This window comes from Hypoxylon fragiforme (genome assembly GCF_022984875.1).
Source record: "Hypoxylon fragiforme strain CBS 206.31 chromosome Unknown GGS25scaffold_5, whole genome shotgun sequence".
Lineage (NCBI taxonomy): Eukaryota > Fungi > Ascomycota > Sordariomycetes > Xylariales > Hypoxylaceae > Hypoxylon > Hypoxylon fragiforme.
The window spans coordinates 3,370,200-3,386,796 of NW_026054760.1; the positions used below are offsets into that span (position 1 = coordinate 3,370,200).

The following is a 16,597-nucleotide window of genomic DNA, read 5'->3' on the forward strand; positions in this document are numbered from 1 at the left end:
CGGGATGCAAATATCCATGCCCAGATGTAGTTAATCCCCACACGGAACTATGTAGAATCCCCCCAAACCAAGCCGCTAACAAAAATGGATGTCCTGAACCGTACTGGACCGAACACGGAACAGGGGCGCCCGCTCAATTGCTCAAGGGGGCATGTGAAAGATTGATCGTTGACTGCGTCATCGGCAAACACACACACTTCGGGAACTTTGCTCAACCTCCAAAACTTTCAGATCATATGTATGGATGCAAGCATATACATACATCAATGATATATGTGCCTTGCAATATTTGCGAGACTTCTAATGTACCCAGGTACCTAACCTAGTATCATACAGTACATGCAATGTATAGACAAGCCACGGCGCGGCGTACTCCTTTTTTCTCTTTCCTTCTTCCCATCTTTTCGTTATGAACAGAATATACATAGAACTGGAATGAGTTGAGAGCTTTTGAGTCATCGTCATGCATTGGTGGTATCATGATAATAGCTCTCGACAGCTCACCGGCAGAGGAAAATCCCCGAGCCCATTAAACCATATATAGGTACATACAAACAATTACCTGATTTCGTCGCCTTTCAAGTCCTTGGTCAATGCAGGGCTTGTCGGAGGTTCAGGGCTATCGGGAAGCTCTGGCGATTCTGGTGCTGGTGGCGGGCCGGGTGGCGCCTTGCTAGCATCGCCACCGAAATACTTGGAGAAGTCGTCCCTATCTTCAAAAGGTCGAGGTCCTAGGAGACGAACCATATCATCTCGAACTAGCACCTCCTTGCTTAATAATTCCTCTGCGATGATTCCCACCTCCGCCTTCTTCTCTATTAAAAGGTCCTTGCACTTCTTATACGCCTGCTCAATGATCCGTCTCACTTCGGCGTCGATGACTTGACCCGTCCCCTCCGAAAATGGCTTATAAACCCGATTTTGGTCGTTTCGGTAATGTAGTGGCCCGACTTTTTCTGACATGCCCCATTGCGTTACCATGGCCGTGGCCATACGAGTCACCTTGTCAAAGTCGTCACTGGCTCCCGTCGTTACCGTAGGGAAGTGGAGCTCTTCTGAGATTCGCCCTCCCAGAGTCATAGCCATCCGATCCATCAATTGTTCGTAGCTCATTAGGTAGGCGTCTCCCGGCAAGTATTGTGCGTATCCTAGACCTTTACCTCGAGGTATGATCGAAACCTTTAGAAGAGGATCGGCATATTTGAAGAACCAACCACAGATAGCATGTCCCGCTTCGTGGTATGCGACGGTCTTCTTTTCTAATGGGTTTAAGACGAGAGACTTGCGCTCAAGACCACCGACAACGCGCTCAATGGCTTGCTCGAAATGCAGTAGTGTAACCGATCGAGCATTATTTCTTGCAGCTGTAGAAAGTTGTCAATAAATTATTTCGAACCTAAACATAGATTGAAAAGGGGCATACCAATGAGAGCGGCTTCATTCACGCAATTTGCAATATCAGCACCAGAGAAGCCTGGTGTTAGGGACGCAAGTCGCCCACTTAGATGTTCCATCTCTTCGTTGGTCACAATCTTCTTGAGGTACACCTTAAAGATGTCTTGCCGTCCTGCCATCGTGGGTGCGTCAATGTTGATATGTCGGTCGAATCGGCCAGGTCGCATTAATGCCTTGTCCAGAATATCTACTCGATTGGTACCAGCGAGAACAACGATTTGATCAGTGGTGTTGAAACCATCCATTTCCGTGAGGATCTGGTTAAGGGTTGCTTCTCGTTCATCATTGCCACCAAATCGCTGGCCCTCCGAACGTGATCTACCAATGGCATCAATCTCATCAATGAAAATGATGCAGGGGGTGTTTTTTCGCGCCGTTGCGAAAAGATCTCTGACTCTCGACGCACCAACACCAACGAACATCTCGACGAACTCCGAACCGCTCACACTGAAGAATGGTACTCCGGATTCGCCTGCAGTAGCCTTCGCAAGCAATGTTTTACCAGTTCCAGGAGGTCCAGCGAGAATTGCACCGCGGGGAATTTTGGCACCAAGTCTCTGGAATTTTTGCGGCTTCTTTAGGAAACTCACAAACTCCATGATCTCTTGTTTGGCTTCGTCCATGCCGGCGACGTCCGAGAACTTGACCTTGATTGCTGTCTCGTGGCTAAAACGCTTTGCCTTGCTTTTGCTAAATCCAAATATGCCGCTAGACCCTCCAGATCCACCGGGACCACGACGTGAAGCATAAATGAGTAGACCAACGAGAAGTACTGTAGGGCCAAAGGCCACTAATAGGTTGAAGAAGGGGCTTTCGGGCGCAATGCTTACGGGTATCCTCTCGTTGCTGGGGATACCTAACTCGTTTTGGGCTTCTTCCAGGCGTCTCTCAAAGGCGTCAGCAGAGGCAATAGAGAAGTAGTAGTTGAAGCCGGGGCGTGTTGCAATCGTATCGGGGTACATAGACTGAGTCGCATCCTTGTTCAGCTCGACGCGGACCCGGTGGCCTTGTATAACCATCTTCTCAACGAGACCCTTCTCCAGGAAATTCTTCCTAAGCTCTTGCCATGTAATTTCTCGTCCGCCCTCTTCAAATACGGAGTTGTAGAGCCACCAAACGACAGCCGAGGCTACAACGGGTGAGAGCCAGTCCGATCCCTTGAATGGGCTGAAACCGTTGTTTCCAGAGTTTGGGGGAGGCTTCTTTGAGTTGAATCCGCTAAACCCCTTGTCAGACCTCTGCGAATTATCTCTATCTCTTCGGCTTTCGCTTTCGGGCTCCTTGGCTTTCTTCTCTTCTCCCTCTGTCTTTCTCGAATTCGCCCTGGAATAACTATCGGGTTTCTTTTCCTGAGTTTTCAGCTCCTCCATTGTCATCTTAGCCAGCTTTTCGGCCAATTCGTTGACAGCCTTATACGTCTTGCCGATATCAGCAAGGGACAGTGTCCCTTTTCTTTGCTTCTCAATCGTAATAATCATATCTGCAGGCACACCCGTTTTTCTCACTGAGTCGAGTAATGATTTGTTCATACCAAACGACGCAAGCTTGAATGGTGCAGCAGAAAGAACCTTCTTGAGAAGTTCCAATTGCTCCTCATTAAGATACACCCAGCCTTCGGGAAGCGGAAGCCTTTCATCCTTCTCGGCGCCAGATTCTTTTGGCGCTTCGCCGTCGGTTGGGCCGGGGGATTCTGCATTCTGGAACTCTGGCTGTGATTTAGTGTCTTTGGTGAATTTGGTATCTTTTATGTCATCTTTTATGTCCTTGATGTCTTTAGGGGTTTCGGGTTTGTTAGGCGTCGGCGCTCCATTCCGGTTGGGTTCGTCGGAGTCGTCGGGGCGTTCGGGCTTCTTCTCGGAATAGTACCGAGGTCGCTGGGCGGCCCAGGACAATTGCGATGTGCGAAGTGAACGGGGTATTCGTAGGCTTGCACGCGTGGAAGCGCTGAGTGATATACTGGCGACCCGCGCGAGACCGGTCGATCGCCGTAATATGCTTGACATGCCGGGCAACTCCAGAAGCTTTTGAGGTGGGAGGGTGGAGGAAATCGAGGGGTCCGCAGGGTTTAAGAGAAATGGGGAGAGAGTGAATAAGAGAAAAAAAAAAGGGAAGGGTCTCGGGCGCTGTTATCTCATGGAGACAAGGGCGGCGACCGCCAATACAGCGGATGAGAAGTGTGTTGGCTGAAACCCGACTGCTAATTCCTTGTCGGGGAAGGTTTCTAGTTGTTGAGACAGGTTAAGAAGGATTAATTGGCCTCGTGCTCCTCGCGCTGACTCAAAAACTTCAAGTACAAAGATTGGCACTCAGAGATTGGTGGGTTGATGATGATGCTTAGAAAGCTTCCGGGTCTGCGGGTCTAAGCAAAAATAGGCTAGTAGCTAACGGTTTATGTGCACAAATGCACGTGATTCATGATTAATAACCCTCTTAAAGGAATATTGAGGGGCACGTAAGCATGCAGCAGGTACATAGGCAACAGGCAGGCGGAGTTACGAAGCTTCACTGTTCAATCTTAAACTAAACTTATACACTAAAAATAAAAATGTATCATCGAACAACTTCATTTGAAATTTGCATGTATATACAATTTGTAAGTACCTAGGTATAAATACACCAGCAATCCATCCTTTTCTTCAAGCTACTACGGATGCTTCGGTAAAGACAGGACCACTCCCCTCGTTAGACTCTGCTGGAGTCCGGAACCTGGACTCCTTCGTTATCACTGCAGCTGCTCAAATTCTTACGATCATCATAAGACTCATTTGGCCCCATATTTCGGTGCTTGAGGAGCTGTCTTTCTGTTGTCGTCTTCTGCTCCGCCGTGGTGATCGCATCATTCCGCTCCAGTCTGGACAGCTTCACATCACTAGACTTGTGTCGATGCGCAAAGAATCCAGAGAGCAGCCGGGTGAAGAATGGGCGTATCACCGGCACGGAGGCGCATACGATGCCAAAGTTAACTTCGATGTAGCAGAGTATCACTAGGCATAGGTTAACAGCCGCCTCGAGTTAATGTATGCGACCCAATACATGGAGTAGCAACGAGGGAATAAACAAACTGACTGTCAGGCGTCGCGTCCCAATCGTAATCCTCACTTTCTTCTAGGAAAGGTATATATGTAACTCGCTTGAGAGCGACAGCACATACGCTACACATCCGTCAGCATGACTACCTTATGGAGACTATTTGCCCTGCGTCACGGCGAAAGAAACCTACATGATGCCCGTCGCAAAAAGGAAGGATACTGAGATTTTCTGTCTCCTGGGAAGCTGCATTCTCATCACCAGCGGGATTGGCAGTAGGAGAATTATGATGTCCATCGCAATGTCTACGATACGTAAGCTGCCTGTGCAAGAAAGGGTTCCTCATGACATACTGCTAGAAAATTAGCATCTATCAACGATATAGGGGGTATGTAGGTTCGTTCAAGTCGCGTATTTCGGAACAGAACAAAAAATCCGTAAAAAGCTTCTCGTACCTCAAGCTACTAAGCGCAATATACGCCGGATACGAGTTATAGCACTCCGCATCCAAGCTCTCATCAACAATGCCCTGGAGCGGCTTGCAAGCCAGCGACTCCACCAAAGCTGCCGCGATCGAGTAGCCCGCAACAACGGCGATGCATGTGTAGCAAATCCAGTGAAACCACCTGTGCGGCGTGATGCGCAGATACAGGACCAGCATAGATATCTTGGCGAGACTGACGCTGAAGATGAAGGCGAGATAGGCTAGCAGTCCATACTGTATATATGCCACTCGTTAGCCGATGCGATGACTAGAAATGGACACGATAATAGTGAATAATATGAGAGGAAGTATTACCAGACGCTCCCCGATGTGGTAAGTCTCCTGTGGGATATCCCAGACGTGGTATGTAAGGCCGTGATCAATATCTGCGTCCAAGTCTCAGCAAACATCAAAAGTACCTAACCTAGGTAGGTACCTAGCCACCGCTATGCCATCTATCGCAACGGGTATGAATAAAGCCCCTGACCTACCTTTCTGCACAAACGCCAGCATCGCAACCGAAACAATAAACGCAGAAGCGACAAGCCCTTCATCCCGCGTTAGCAGCCTCCTTTACCAGACCCGTACATATACTCACAGTCATCGGCCTCAGGCTTCCTATTAAGCACGCGGGTCCGGGTGTACAGACGCATACCCAGCGCAATGGCCGCAATGATGCTTGTCGAAATACCCGCCGCCATCAGCTCTCCGCGGCGCGTTGGGGGATTGACGGGAGTGCGGACTTGCCCCTCTGGCACCTCTGCATAGTATACCACGCTCTCGCTCATCGTGAGAGCCTTGCTGTCGTTGAGGCTCCTGAGGAAGCAGCCTAACTGAGTAGGTTGGTAAAACTAGAGGGCCCCAAAGTCCGATATCTAAGACGGCGACGCGTCCGATGTTTTAATAGAAAAAGAAAAAAAACTTTGAGATAGATACCGGTGATTAATTCACTCAAGCAGGAACCGGTAGGTATTGTACCTAGGCCAGCTCGCCAACGCAATATTCATCAATCATCTCTCTCACCAGGAATCAGCGCAGCCTTGGAAATGCGGCACAGCTCCAACCAGCGTGCTCGCTCCACGGACCCGTGAAATTGATTTCTCTGCCTACCTATACCTATCCATTGCTTAATATAGATTCATTTATTTTTTACCACTCCTCTTACCGGGGTTCATAATCCTCGTGCATATAACAAAATGCCCGTGGGTTGTGGGTTGGTTGGAGGAGCAGCAAACCCACAGCTTGCTTGTCTTTGGTTAGGTATTGGCAGAACCGTGTCCTGTCTGGTAATCTAGATCCCTTCACTTGGCCAGTGGGTACAATTAGGATAATTATTTTTTTCAGTTATCGATCGCATCAGGCGGCCAATGATTTTGGTGTTAAAACTGTCGCCTGTATGATTCTCAACTTGCTGCTTGAAGGATATCACGTAGACAGGGTATTTTCTTCATGGCGTTCCTCCAACATGGACATAACTAACTTGTAGAACAAAAATACGAATAGGGGTCTTCCCATATATGTATGTAGCAAGCACTTGCTATTTTTTTTTCTCCCTACACCTCACCGCCAAGTCAAGTTGTGATTCACAAGCTTACGGGGCATTCATTGTCTGTTGGCCGGCCTACATATCCAGTTCTCTGAACATGAATAACAGGCCCAGAAAAGACAGGAGTCAGTCATGCGAGATCGCGACAATAGCTACGCGATTGTACATTAAATGCATACATATTAGCTTGGCAATCCCTTATTAGGTAGACACGGTGGATATGAGATCCCTTTGATGACTGGGCCACAGAGGCAACTCAGCTTTGAGAGGGCTTTGACTTGCAAGACTTACTTACATGAATTCATAGGGTTGATTGTGGCGTCCTCGCCCATAACGAGGATATCACGAAATCTCGTACGCTTACCCATACTGCACCCTGGATGACCTAGGTTAGGTACATACCTACTAGGCTGGCAGGTACACAGTGGGTTGAAAGGTGCGCATGGCATAAATCGTTCTCACATAAAATATTAAGGCCACTATAGCTCTGGTATGACTCGTGGGCACTGATTCGCGTCAAACTATCGTACCTCATGATATGGGTTGAACCACGAATGTACTGTATGGTTGCAGCAATGATGGAGTCTGCACACCTGGCATACATGGGAAAGCATTAAAAAAAATGGACGTCTCGATCGGTAGGTTGCTTGAATTTTTCAAGCTACCGTATAAAAATGTATTCGACTGAATTTTCGCGAACCTCGGCACAGCCAGCCTTATTCAACAAGATATTGCTCGATATCTTTATCCTCTTCATCCTCCTGGAGCTCCTGTAGCCTCTTCTCTTCTGCGTCGAGCAAGTTTTTGATCATGTTGCGCTGGCGCTTCCGGGCCTTCTTTCCCCAATCCGTAGCGGATGTCACAGCCTGGTCATTGTCGTCGTCGCTATCGTCAGGTATTTCGTGTTTGGAGCCACGGAGCTGGTTGGGTGATATTTCCGCCGCTATGGCCTCTTCCTCCTCCTTTGCAAATTGTTTCTCAAGCTGCTTCTCCTGGAATTTGGCGCCCATCTTGATGATGTACGGTCGCAGCAGTGCATAAGCACCGACAACTATAACTAGCCGAATCCATTGCTTTGGTGTCATAGACGAGAAAGACTCGCTGAGGTTGGTTGAAGCGCGATCTTTTACCAGAGTGAACAGCTGGGATATCGAATCGAAAAGGTGACTGACGAGCTCTACGAGTTCCGACATGATGGGCGGATTATTAAGTCTCTTTTTTCTAGAAGCTCGAGTCTGAGGGAAACGGCAGGATGTAAGCAAGATGAAGGAAGCAAATTGATATCGTAAGAAGGTCCAATTGGAGTATTATATTCGTCTAAAAAAGCCTCAGTGACAAGAAGTAACCAAGTAATAATACAGATGCATGGAAACTATTCAAAGTCAATGGTTGTAGGAGTGATGGTTGGAGGCTCTTTGAATTGCTCGCGCGACATAAAACGCCGAGAAGAAATTCGAGTTCGACAAATAAATGAAATAAATGCCGCTTTCGGGTAGTACAGTATACCGCACGGGCCTCGAGCTAAGTGCTAAGAATACGCTATCTGTCCATCTTGAACCTTAAAAATATCTTGGGCGCGTCTGACGTAACTAACTAGTAGAAGTTCACGGTCTCAATGTGGCTGTCGTTATCCCAGCACCTCAGAGTTCGCGGCACGGACCAACTGGTGCACATTGCGCCCAAGTACTGGTACTTAGCCCCACTACTTTCTGCCTCAATTATTGGTGGCTCTTCCGCAGTGCCGTGGCAAAATAGCCAATCATTACCTAGAAGCTTATGTAAGGCAGCGTGTCGGCGCTTGTAAGACCGATTACGTAATAGAAAGTTGGAGATTTGGCTAAGTCTCAACATTAGGTAGTTACAGATATGCCCTCACATTTATTCAATTACAACTATTGCAAACCACAATATTTCAATTTCGCATTTAGATCATTCGAAAGAGCTTTCAAAGCGTAATTGATTGAATATAGTTTGACACGATCAAGTGGTGTGTAGCATTCTGAAAATAGAGTTAAAGGTACCGTGTATATACACTAAATATGGCCACTTTCAACGCGTCAAGTAAATATCCATATATACACCGCGTTTTGGATCAAAATACACCTTTCACAACGCAATTAAGATAGTAATCATTTGATCAATTGATTGAGATTTGAAAGGGCTTTTAAATGAGCTAATTACAATTATTTAAAGCCTGATATTGGGCGAGTGAGCTTGAATTGATTGAAATACAAGTGATTATAGCGCTAGGACGCGTTGAAAGAGCCCTGAAAGAGCCCTGAAAGAGCCCTGAAAGAGCCCTGGAGACCCTACTAAGTAATACCAGCACATATAATGATTAGAAAGCTTGTCGCCGGGAGATTTCACTTACTACTTGGTTATATTTAATAGATTGATCTTATTTGATCAATTTGATCCAAAAAAACAACGGAAATACTCGAATAGCTTCAATATACAGTGGTGTGTAAGGAAGAAAAACAACAATTACGCGTTGACACGCTCTTATTCAAAAATTGATGACTAAGCATAATCCTAGCCGCGAGGCGCTTAGAGAAGTACGAAGGAGAAGTAGCTCCGGATCCACTAAAAGTGGGGCGAACAGGTGCGTGGATAACGATACCGCTCAATGTTAGTGTACCTCTACACGCGTCCAATCAACGATACTACAATCACTGCTATTACCCCTTAAATATTGAACCACCCTAACCAACAACAAAAGGTCTATATAAACAACGCATTACAAGTTATCATGGCAGATGGATCTGAGGAAGAGGTATGTGTAATCCCGTGTTTTTCTATAATACCTAGTACTTATACGGTTTTGTCAAAGAACTATAGCTAACACCGTATGGTAGCAACTTAAGGCTGCATTGTGGTTTGCGGTGGGGAAGATGGTCGATGAAGAGACCCTTCGAAGAAACAGAAATGTCACACCTCAATTCATTGGGGCTTTGACTGAGATGGTCTGGGCTCAAATAGGTACTGTCTTGACATGATTAGTTCATCCACGTAGTGAAACATAGCTTAAGCTGAACTAATACATTCTAGAAAATGTCGCCTTGGATCTGGAAAACTTCAGTCGCCATGCGGGACGCACCACTATCAACACCGATGATGTCCTACTGCTTGCTAGGCGAAACCAAGACCTCCACGCTATTATCAAGGATTTCGTAGACAAACGCAAAGCTACAAAGGCAAAGGGCAAGTCGAAGAGATGAGAAGGGATGGACTACCATATTTCATCTCCATGCTCCAAATCTCTATTGCCATTCTAGTCCCGGACACACACGCCTAAACAGATGTGTCTATGAAACGGACGTCCGTTGTCAGGCACATTGCAAGTTTCCTTCTCGGTCTAATGAAGGATCCCGCGTCGTACCATGACCTATCTACCCACTTCAAGGCACACACGAGGCACACGTGATACCCCGGATTAATAATGGTGGACAACTACTCAAATACGCAAATCGGAGGTTTGCGTTACATACCTAGGTATATAAGTGCTAGTCAGCCTGTATGCCAAGTACAATAGGCTATGATACCAAAGCATTACGGAGTGATTATAACTATAACTATATGAACAAGTTTAGAACCTCGTTTGTGCCTAGTAAATAGTAACTACTAATAATCCTCTTTTAAGAGTTCGTTTGAAGCTATGCCTCGAGCATCCTTTTGATAAACATATCCCTCTTATAAGATCTGCTAGCATTGCCTCAATTATGAAGCCACAAGCAATGAAGCAGTTGGCTTGGCCCCCTTTGCCAGGTATTTTGTGAAATATAGGTGTGCTGAGCATGAAAATAAAGATTTAGGCTTTTGCCGGTCTGCAGGCTTGCCGTTTTTTTCTCATTTCCTTTTGGACGAGTCCCTGCTTATCATGAGGACAGAACGAGTTTGTTTCAAGGCTTCAAAGTCCGCTTGCATAGCAACAGTTTCATTCTGAAATGATCAAGTGGACTGCCATGATTCTAGTGAATGCACCTACCAAGTGTTAACGTTAAGCGCCTGGGCATATTTCCAACATGTAAGTGGAATAGCTAGCAAGACATGATGAACGAATCCATTGCCAATATTTCTGTAAGTTGGAATTTGCGCGCAACTTTTTAACTTCGGAAACGGTCTGTACATATATAATCATACAAAGAATTATTCAAGATCGTCTCAGTTCATTCGAAGTTTTCAGGTTTGTCACGTGGAAATCCTCATTTTACTTATACTGTGCCCCCAATGCGGTTTTCTACATGACGGTGGCTTTGTTGAGTCGGATGGATCGGGATGACGATCGTCATCACTTCAAGGTTACATAAATTACTTGAGTCGGTTTGCGGTAAGAGGTGCCACAAGAAACGCCACAGTACATGACGCTTAAGTGTGGCTTTGCTGCATCTGTAGCCAATCAGTGCACTTTCCACCATCAGATCCCTACCGACATTTGAGGCAGTCCCGGCAGATCAACGCTAGCGCCAGAGGCTTGCACTGAAGAGGAAGGGTGTAGTGGAGGGGTTGGTCGCTGAATAGAGGGGCACATTCGTCATCATCACAGCTTATTGCTGGGAAGATTTTAGCAAATTTAGCAAATTTCAACGTCTATCACCAATCACTAAACCTAGGTACCTTGGTAGTTATGGATCTCAAACTCTTGACTGTTTCCCAAACGACGTCAAATCTCTTTCATCTTGATCGACCGCCTTTTAAACATCCAGCATCTGATTTGAACAAACCTTTTGCTCACCCCAACCTTACCAACCTATCCTATTATTTTGGTTTTTACTGCCTTTACCTCCCCTGTCAACCAAGTCAACCAACTGTTTTTCCCAAACATTGATCTGAACTCTTTTCCAACCTACAAACTCTCAAGTGCTTCATCTACACAGGCAATTCTGCTTACCTAGGTATACTTAACTTTAATTGGCATCCAACTACACAAACACACACGCAACAATAGCACCCATCCGTGCGACCGTAACGTGCTAGTGCAATAACCAATCGGTAACATCAATCGCTTGCCATCATGGGTGCAAAATCGGGCTTGGCCCTCAAAGTACTCCAGTGGTTCAACCGTGGCGTGGAGTTTTGCTGCTGCGCTGTTGTCCTCGCTCTGTATTCGTACTTTCTTGCCACTCTCACCAACCGCAACACAAACATACCAACATGGACTCGTGCCGTTGAAGGTATTTCCGGCATTGGTGTGCTGTACACCCTTCTCGGCCTCTTACTATTGTGTTGCCTTGCCGGCCACCCCTTCACCTCCTTCATTGCCATCATTCTAGATGTCGCCTTTGCTGGAGCCTTCATCTATGTTGCGATCCAAAATCGCGCTGGGGCCAGCAGCTGCACTGGCACCGTTGATACTCCCTTTGGTACTGGTCAGGCCACCGATATGATCGACAATAAGAACCCGACCTATCGACAAGTCTGCCAAATGGAAACTGCCTGCCTTGCCGTTTCTGTTGTCGCAATGTAAGTTGCTCTTCATTTAAAGTTGCCTTATAATTACGTCATAAGGGAAGTTACTAATTGCTCTACTAGTCTCTTCTTCATCTTTTCTGCCATCCTCGAGGTGGTACTGGTCCGCCACCGACGTAAGGAACAACGCTTTGGCCCTAGCCCGGCCAACGACTACACGTCTGGCTATGGAAAGCGTAGGGGTATCTTCGGACTCTTCCGCCGACGCAAGGCAACTGACACCGCCGAAAACCCGAACGTTCTCCCAGAGCATACGCATCCGGACCAAATGCGTTCAAGCTACAACACCGAGGCCACGGCCGTGGGCCACGAGCCTACGACGTACAACAAGTACCAACACGAAGGTCAGCCTGCGTTCCCCGAGAGTGGTACTGCCGTTCCACATACCCAGCCGGCTGGTTATCGTTACTAGGGGAATTATCGAATGGTGATGGTCGTGTGGTGAAGGGTGGATTGGCATAATCATGAACACAGGGTCAATAGTACTCTACATGTCGAGAAAATGTATGACTTGGAAGTGGGATACCATGCACGACTCTGGCATATGGACTATCGCCACTCGTTGCGTCAGGATCGGGGATGAGAATGCTTATTTACGATCAGGAGATTGCTACGTACCTAATTAGTTAATGTGGTTGGGGGTTTCGGTGTAATGTCGTTACGTAGGTATGTAACTATTGTGGTTAACATTGCAAGCTGCCATGACAAAGTAGTACATAGTTGCAGGTTGTGAAATATAATGCAATCAGACATGAAATTATTATCCTATCAGCATCAAAATTGTGATGGTACGAGTTATTCCCCCTGGCTAAAAGGAGGCATCCTAGCCTCACCGTGGCGAGTCGTGAATGAAGGGGACATTACATTACCTTTGCGACTCAGTTAGATCGATGAACAAAATTGCAATCGAGAACACATAGATGGCGTGGTGGAGCAGATCCTGCGATGCAGTGATATGGCATACATAAGCAGCAATTCACCAACTTTATATTTTATACTCATCACAAACCCCCTGACTACCTACACGCTCAATGTGCCCTTCGTACTCGGGACCTCGCCCTCCTTGCCGGGTATCCGCGCCGTCGCATGGCGAATCGCCACAGCCAGGGCCTTGAACGCGCTCTCGGCGCGGTGGTGGTCGTTCTCGCCGCGCAGGCAGTCGACGTGCAGGGTCAGGCGGGCGGCCTGCGCGAAGCTCTGCAGGCAGTGCGGGATCATCTCGCAGCTCAGGTCGCCGATCTTCTCGCGCCGCAGGCCCAGCTCCACCACGCTGTAGGGCCGGTTCGAGAGGTCGACGACGGCGCGCGAGAGGGCTTCGTCGAGGGGCGCGTAGGCGTGCCCGAACCGTGCGAGGCCGGTGGCGCTGCCGAGGCTCTGCGCGAAGGCGTACCCGAGGGCGAGGCAGCAGTCTTCGGCGGTGTGGTGGTCGTCGACTTTGTTTGGGAAACCGTCAGCGGGGGAGTGTTTTTTTTTTTTTTACTTTCAGTTTTCATCCGGCGGAGGTATGGGGATTATGTATGGGTGTATGGGTATGTATGGGCTGGGTTTGGTTGGTGAGCTCGTACTGTGGAGGTCGCCCTTGCATATCAGGGCCAGGCTCCAGCCCGAGTGCTTCGCCAAGGCGTGCAGCATGTGGTCGAGGAAGCCGATGCCCGTATTCACGCTGATGGACTGCGACTTGCTGGATTGGCTCGCATGTCCCTCGCCCACGGCCGTCAAAAGTCGGGCGTCCGTGTTGGGTGGGAAGGCCCCGCCGTCGAGGTTCAGGGCGAGCAGGATCTTGGTCTCGTTCGTGTCGCGGGCGAACGCCGCCCACCGCTGGTTAGGGAGTTCTGAGCCCATGATTGTATGATTCGAGGTTAAGGTTTTTTTCGAGTAAGAATTAATGAACCAACCTTTTGGATTTTTTTACCTTTTTTAAAGTTCCTTTATAGAAAGGTAGAAACCCGATCATCGGCTTATCTCTGTGACGGAAAGTAAAAAAAAGTTTAGGTGCATGGGACAATTGCCCAATCATAACGAAGCAAATTACTCGATTTGGGCTTGACAGTGCCCCACTCCATCGACCAGTCCAGCCCAAAGTTCTGGATCTAACGAACTACTAGGTAACGTATTAGACCCGGAACCGGACCAGACTCAGATGTGGACCACCTTAATTTTTTAGTTACCTAGGATACCTAAAACCTCCCAAAACCTCCCCAAAACAACACTAAACAACAACAATACCAAATCACTTAAAAGAATTTATAACGCCACGAATCCTGCCTCAAACGAAACGAAACTTTACGAACGTGTTTATCATATCGAAATATACGAATATAAAAATTTAAAAAAAGATCCGACGCCGATTCATCGAGATACGACTTTTATACTGCTTAGTTGCATAAAACCTACTATGTATACATACATATTATCAAATTCCGAACCGCGCAACCGATGCACCTAATTCTTAATATGATATTTATATTTAAACTGAGATAATATATCATACTATTAAATTATATCAAATTTAGTAAATGTTTGGCGGCGTAATAATTATTTGAAGTGATTTGGTATTGCTGTTGTTTTGAGGTGGTCCGGATCTGAGTCTGGTCCAGTTCTAGGTCTAATACGTTAGTTAACTATCGATAAGATAAAAAAAAAGGTAACTAGTTATCGGTCCCCAAAAATATTTTAATTCCTACGAACTTTACGATCGCGCCGAAATCTTTAGCTGTCTAAATATTCAACAATCCTCAACATTGTCGCAAAACCCATAAACAATTCAAGATGGCGCCTTCAAGAACGAAAACCGTCAAAAACAAACATGCTGCGAATAAATCCGGCATCAGTAACAGCAAATCATCCAAGAGTGGTCCGTCAGATGGCATCATAAAGTCGAAGCCGAAAAGACCGGCGACTGCAAAACAGGTGACGGGGAAAAGCGTCTCCGGCGTACAAAAGAAGAAGAAGAGACGAGTTTACACGGAGAAGGAGCTTGGTATCCCCGAGTTGAACATGGTGACGCCGGTCGGAGTCACGAAACCAAGAGGAAAGAAGAAGGGCAAGGTCTTTGTGGATGACAAGGTACGAATACTGGCCCTGTCCACAACCGTCGCGCCCTTTGATGTATTTATTGGTAGATGCTAACGAGTTCTGCCACGCGAACAGGAGAGCATGACCACAATCCTCGCCATGGTGCAGGCAGACAAGGAGGGCGAGATCGAGTCCAAGATGACCAAGGCCCGGCAAATGGAGGAGATCCGCGAGGCGCGAAGGATAGAGGCGGAGAAGAAGGAGGAGGACAAGAAGTCGAAGCTCGACGAGACCAAGGAGTCGCTGCGGAAGAAGAGGAAGCGAACGACAAAGTCCAACGACGAGGATGGTGACGGCGTCAAGGATGTTGCGTCTGCGGGAACGAGGGCCTTGAAACCGAAGAAGAAGAGGGTCTCGTTCGCATAAGAAAAGCTTTAGGTAATAAGACAAGACAGGGATCCAAATAACTGGTAAACCGGCGTTTTTGTGGCGTTGATATTGGTTGGGGTGCTTCTCGAGAAAAACATGAGTATTGGCAGATGAGTTTATAGCATCAAGGCATTTTCGTGATACCCAAGAGACTAAATCAAAGTTCCCAGGTATCGATGGGCCCGTTACCTACCTATGCGTGTGAGATTCAAGGCTTTGAGAAAGCCTATTGGGATACCTTGTGAACTTACTGCTAGGTACATCGGTGGTGGTAGTTCTCCTTATATCAAAGAGGCGCGTCACTCCTGTTATTTAACCTGGATACAGTCGAGACGTTTGCTGGAAGCTGGGTGCGCAGGCAAAATACACCACCCCCTCTGGCTCGAAATGCTGTTACGTTTCCAATCCAAATATCCAACTGTCTTTACTTGTAGCATCGGAATTGTGCCTAAATAGGTACAGATGGGTATATGCCTACCTGCCTACCTACCTACCTAGGTATCTACCTACTACCGAGAAGTCTCATTCTTCCATAAGTACTTATTGGGGGCGATGGACCTGCGCCTTGTTTTCCAAAACAACACTTCTGGTACCTATTGCTTAACCTAAACTGGAGGGGGCATAGCAATCAGGCACGTTGTGCCGCATGATGGAAGAGAAGCAACACAGATGTGAAAGGTTCTCTTAAGAAAGCCTTGAACACTTGGTAGATATGAGCTAGAGGGTAAGTCAATAGTAGGTATTACGGACTGCAGATATATACACCGATACCATACCGTACATACAAAAAACAGTAGTAAAGGCCTCATGAATTGAGTCAAGACAATGTGTTCTAAGTCCCTTCTCCCGTGAATAAGCATCGAGTGCCTGTACTCTACAACACTCGGCTATCTCTTCTACAGACCAGCATAGCCTCTTCTAACAATAGGATGGCTAGGGTGTTAGATCTCTTCCCTACCTACCTAGGTAGTCTTACGATGCGATATTCTAGCTAACGCTTCCCATCAAGGGTCTACCCGAGGGCTAGCCACTGGGGCAGTAGGCTATGCGGCGGGGTAGTAAGAACAGAGACGGCTGCATGTGTGTATAGCTTCTATAGATAGTCCCTGGCGAGATATCAGAGATCTCCTCGTGATACTTTCAGGTGAGATGCACTATGTCAGTGAGTATACACG

At 47.2% G+C, this 16,597-nt stretch overlaps 7 protein-coding genes across 7 annotated transcripts; 3 read left to right on the forward strand and 4 right to left on the reverse strand.

Annotated features, from left to right (window-relative positions):
• GGS25DRAFT_299470 (ATP-dependent metallopeptidase Hfl) lies at window positions 1–3,781 on the reverse strand. Its single transcript, XM_049257638.1, has 2 exons — window positions 1,424–3,781; window positions 1–1,364 (listed from the first exon to the last, which is right to left on the reverse strand). Exons 1-2 carry the CDS (start codon window positions 3,456–3,458, stop codon window positions 559–561), a joined length of 2,841 nt encoding a protein of 946 aa, XP_049117141.1. The 5' UTR covers window positions 3,459–3,781; the 3' UTR covers window positions 1–558.
• Window positions 3,782–4,137: 356 nt separating this feature from the next.
• Window positions 4,138–5,754, reverse strand: GGS25DRAFT_522178 (uncharacterized protein; the record flags this gene model as incomplete). Its single annotated transcript, XM_049264176.1, has 6 exons — window positions 4,138–4,439; window positions 4,522–4,607; window positions 4,938–5,200; window positions 5,282–5,352; window positions 5,458–5,514; window positions 5,565–5,754. 6 exons carry the CDS (start codon window positions 5,752–5,754, stop codon window positions 4,138–4,140), a joined length of 969 nt encoding a protein of 322 aa, XP_049117142.1.
• A 1,219-nt stretch (window positions 5,755–6,973) lies between these two features.
• On the reverse strand, window positions 6,974–8,081 carry GGS25DRAFT_299561 (DUF1531-domain-containing protein). The gene has a single exon (XM_049257640.1). The coding sequence runs from the start codon at window positions 7,703–7,705 to the stop codon at window positions 7,229–7,231; it is 477 nt and encodes a 158-aa protein (XP_049117143.1). The 5' UTR covers window positions 7,706–8,081; the 3' UTR covers window positions 6,974–7,228.
• Window positions 8,082–9,261: 1,180 nt separating this feature from the next.
• Window positions 9,262–9,730, forward strand: GGS25DRAFT_522180 (kinetochore component CENP-S-domain-containing protein; the record flags this gene model as incomplete). Its single annotated transcript, XM_049264177.1, has 3 exons — window positions 9,262–9,285; window positions 9,368–9,491; window positions 9,561–9,730. 3 exons carry the CDS (start codon window positions 9,262–9,264, stop codon window positions 9,728–9,730), a joined length of 318 nt encoding a protein of 105 aa, XP_049117144.1.
• A 1,700-nt stretch (window positions 9,731–11,430) lies between these two features.
• On the forward strand, window positions 11,431–12,755 carry GGS25DRAFT_299641 (uncharacterized protein). Its single transcript, XM_049257641.1, has 2 exons — window positions 11,431–11,972; window positions 12,042–12,755. The coding sequence occupies exons 1-2, from the start codon at window positions 11,524–11,526 to the stop codon at window positions 12,388–12,390; spliced, it is 798 nt and encodes a 265-aa protein (XP_049117145.1). The 5' UTR covers window positions 11,431–11,523; the 3' UTR covers window positions 12,391–12,755.
• GGS25DRAFT_492498 (IGPD-domain-containing protein) lies at window positions 12,708–13,955 on the reverse strand. The gene is made up of 2 exons (XM_049261194.1): window positions 13,544–13,955; window positions 12,708–13,411 (listed from the first exon to the last, which is right to left on the reverse strand). The coding sequence occupies exons 1-2, from the start codon at window positions 13,818–13,820 to the stop codon at window positions 12,999–13,001; spliced, it is 690 nt and encodes a 229-aa protein (XP_049117146.1). The 5' UTR covers window positions 13,821–13,955; the 3' UTR covers window positions 12,708–12,998.
• Window positions 13,956–14,747: 792 nt separating this feature from the next.
• On the forward strand, window positions 14,748–15,419 carry GGS25DRAFT_522183 (60S ribosomal subunit assembly/export protein loc-1; the record flags this gene model as incomplete). The annotated part of the gene is made up of 2 exons (XM_049264178.1): window positions 14,748–15,044; window positions 15,129–15,419. 2 exons carry the CDS (start codon window positions 14,748–14,750, stop codon window positions 15,417–15,419), a joined length of 588 nt encoding a protein of 195 aa, XP_049117147.1.
• Window positions 15,420–16,597: the final 1,178 nt, after the last annotated feature.

Excerpts from the sequence above, each read along its gene's own strand:
- GGS25DRAFT_299470 (XM_049257638.1), bottom strand. The coding sequence starts at position 3,458 with ATGTCAAGCATATTACGGCGATCGACCGGTCTCGCGCGGGTCGCCAGT. Across the intron at positions 1,365-1,423 it reads GAATGAAGCCGCTCTCATTG|CTGCAAGAAATAATGCTCGA; the intron begins GTATGCCCCTTT and ends AACTTTCTACAG.
- GGS25DRAFT_299561 (XM_049257640.1), bottom strand. The coding sequence starts at position 7,705 with ATGTCGGAACTCGTAGAGCTCGTCAGTCACCTTTTCGATTCGATATCC.
- GGS25DRAFT_299641 (XM_049257641.1), top strand. The coding sequence starts at position 11,524 with ATGGGTGCAAAATCGGGCTTGGCCCTCAAAGTACTCCAGTGGTTCAAC. Across the intron at positions 11,973-12,041 it reads GCCGTTTCTGTTGTCGCAAT|TCTCTTCTTCATCTTTTCTG; the intron begins GTAAGTTGCTCT and ends TTGCTCTACTAG.
- GGS25DRAFT_492498 (XM_049261194.1), bottom strand. The coding sequence starts at position 13,820 with ATGGGCTCAGAACTCCCTAACCAGCGGTGGGCGGCGTTCGCCCGCGAC. Across the intron at positions 13,412-13,543 it reads ATGCAAGGGCGACCTCCACA|TCGACGACCACCACACCGCC; the intron begins GTACGAGCTCAC and ends TCCCAAACAAAG.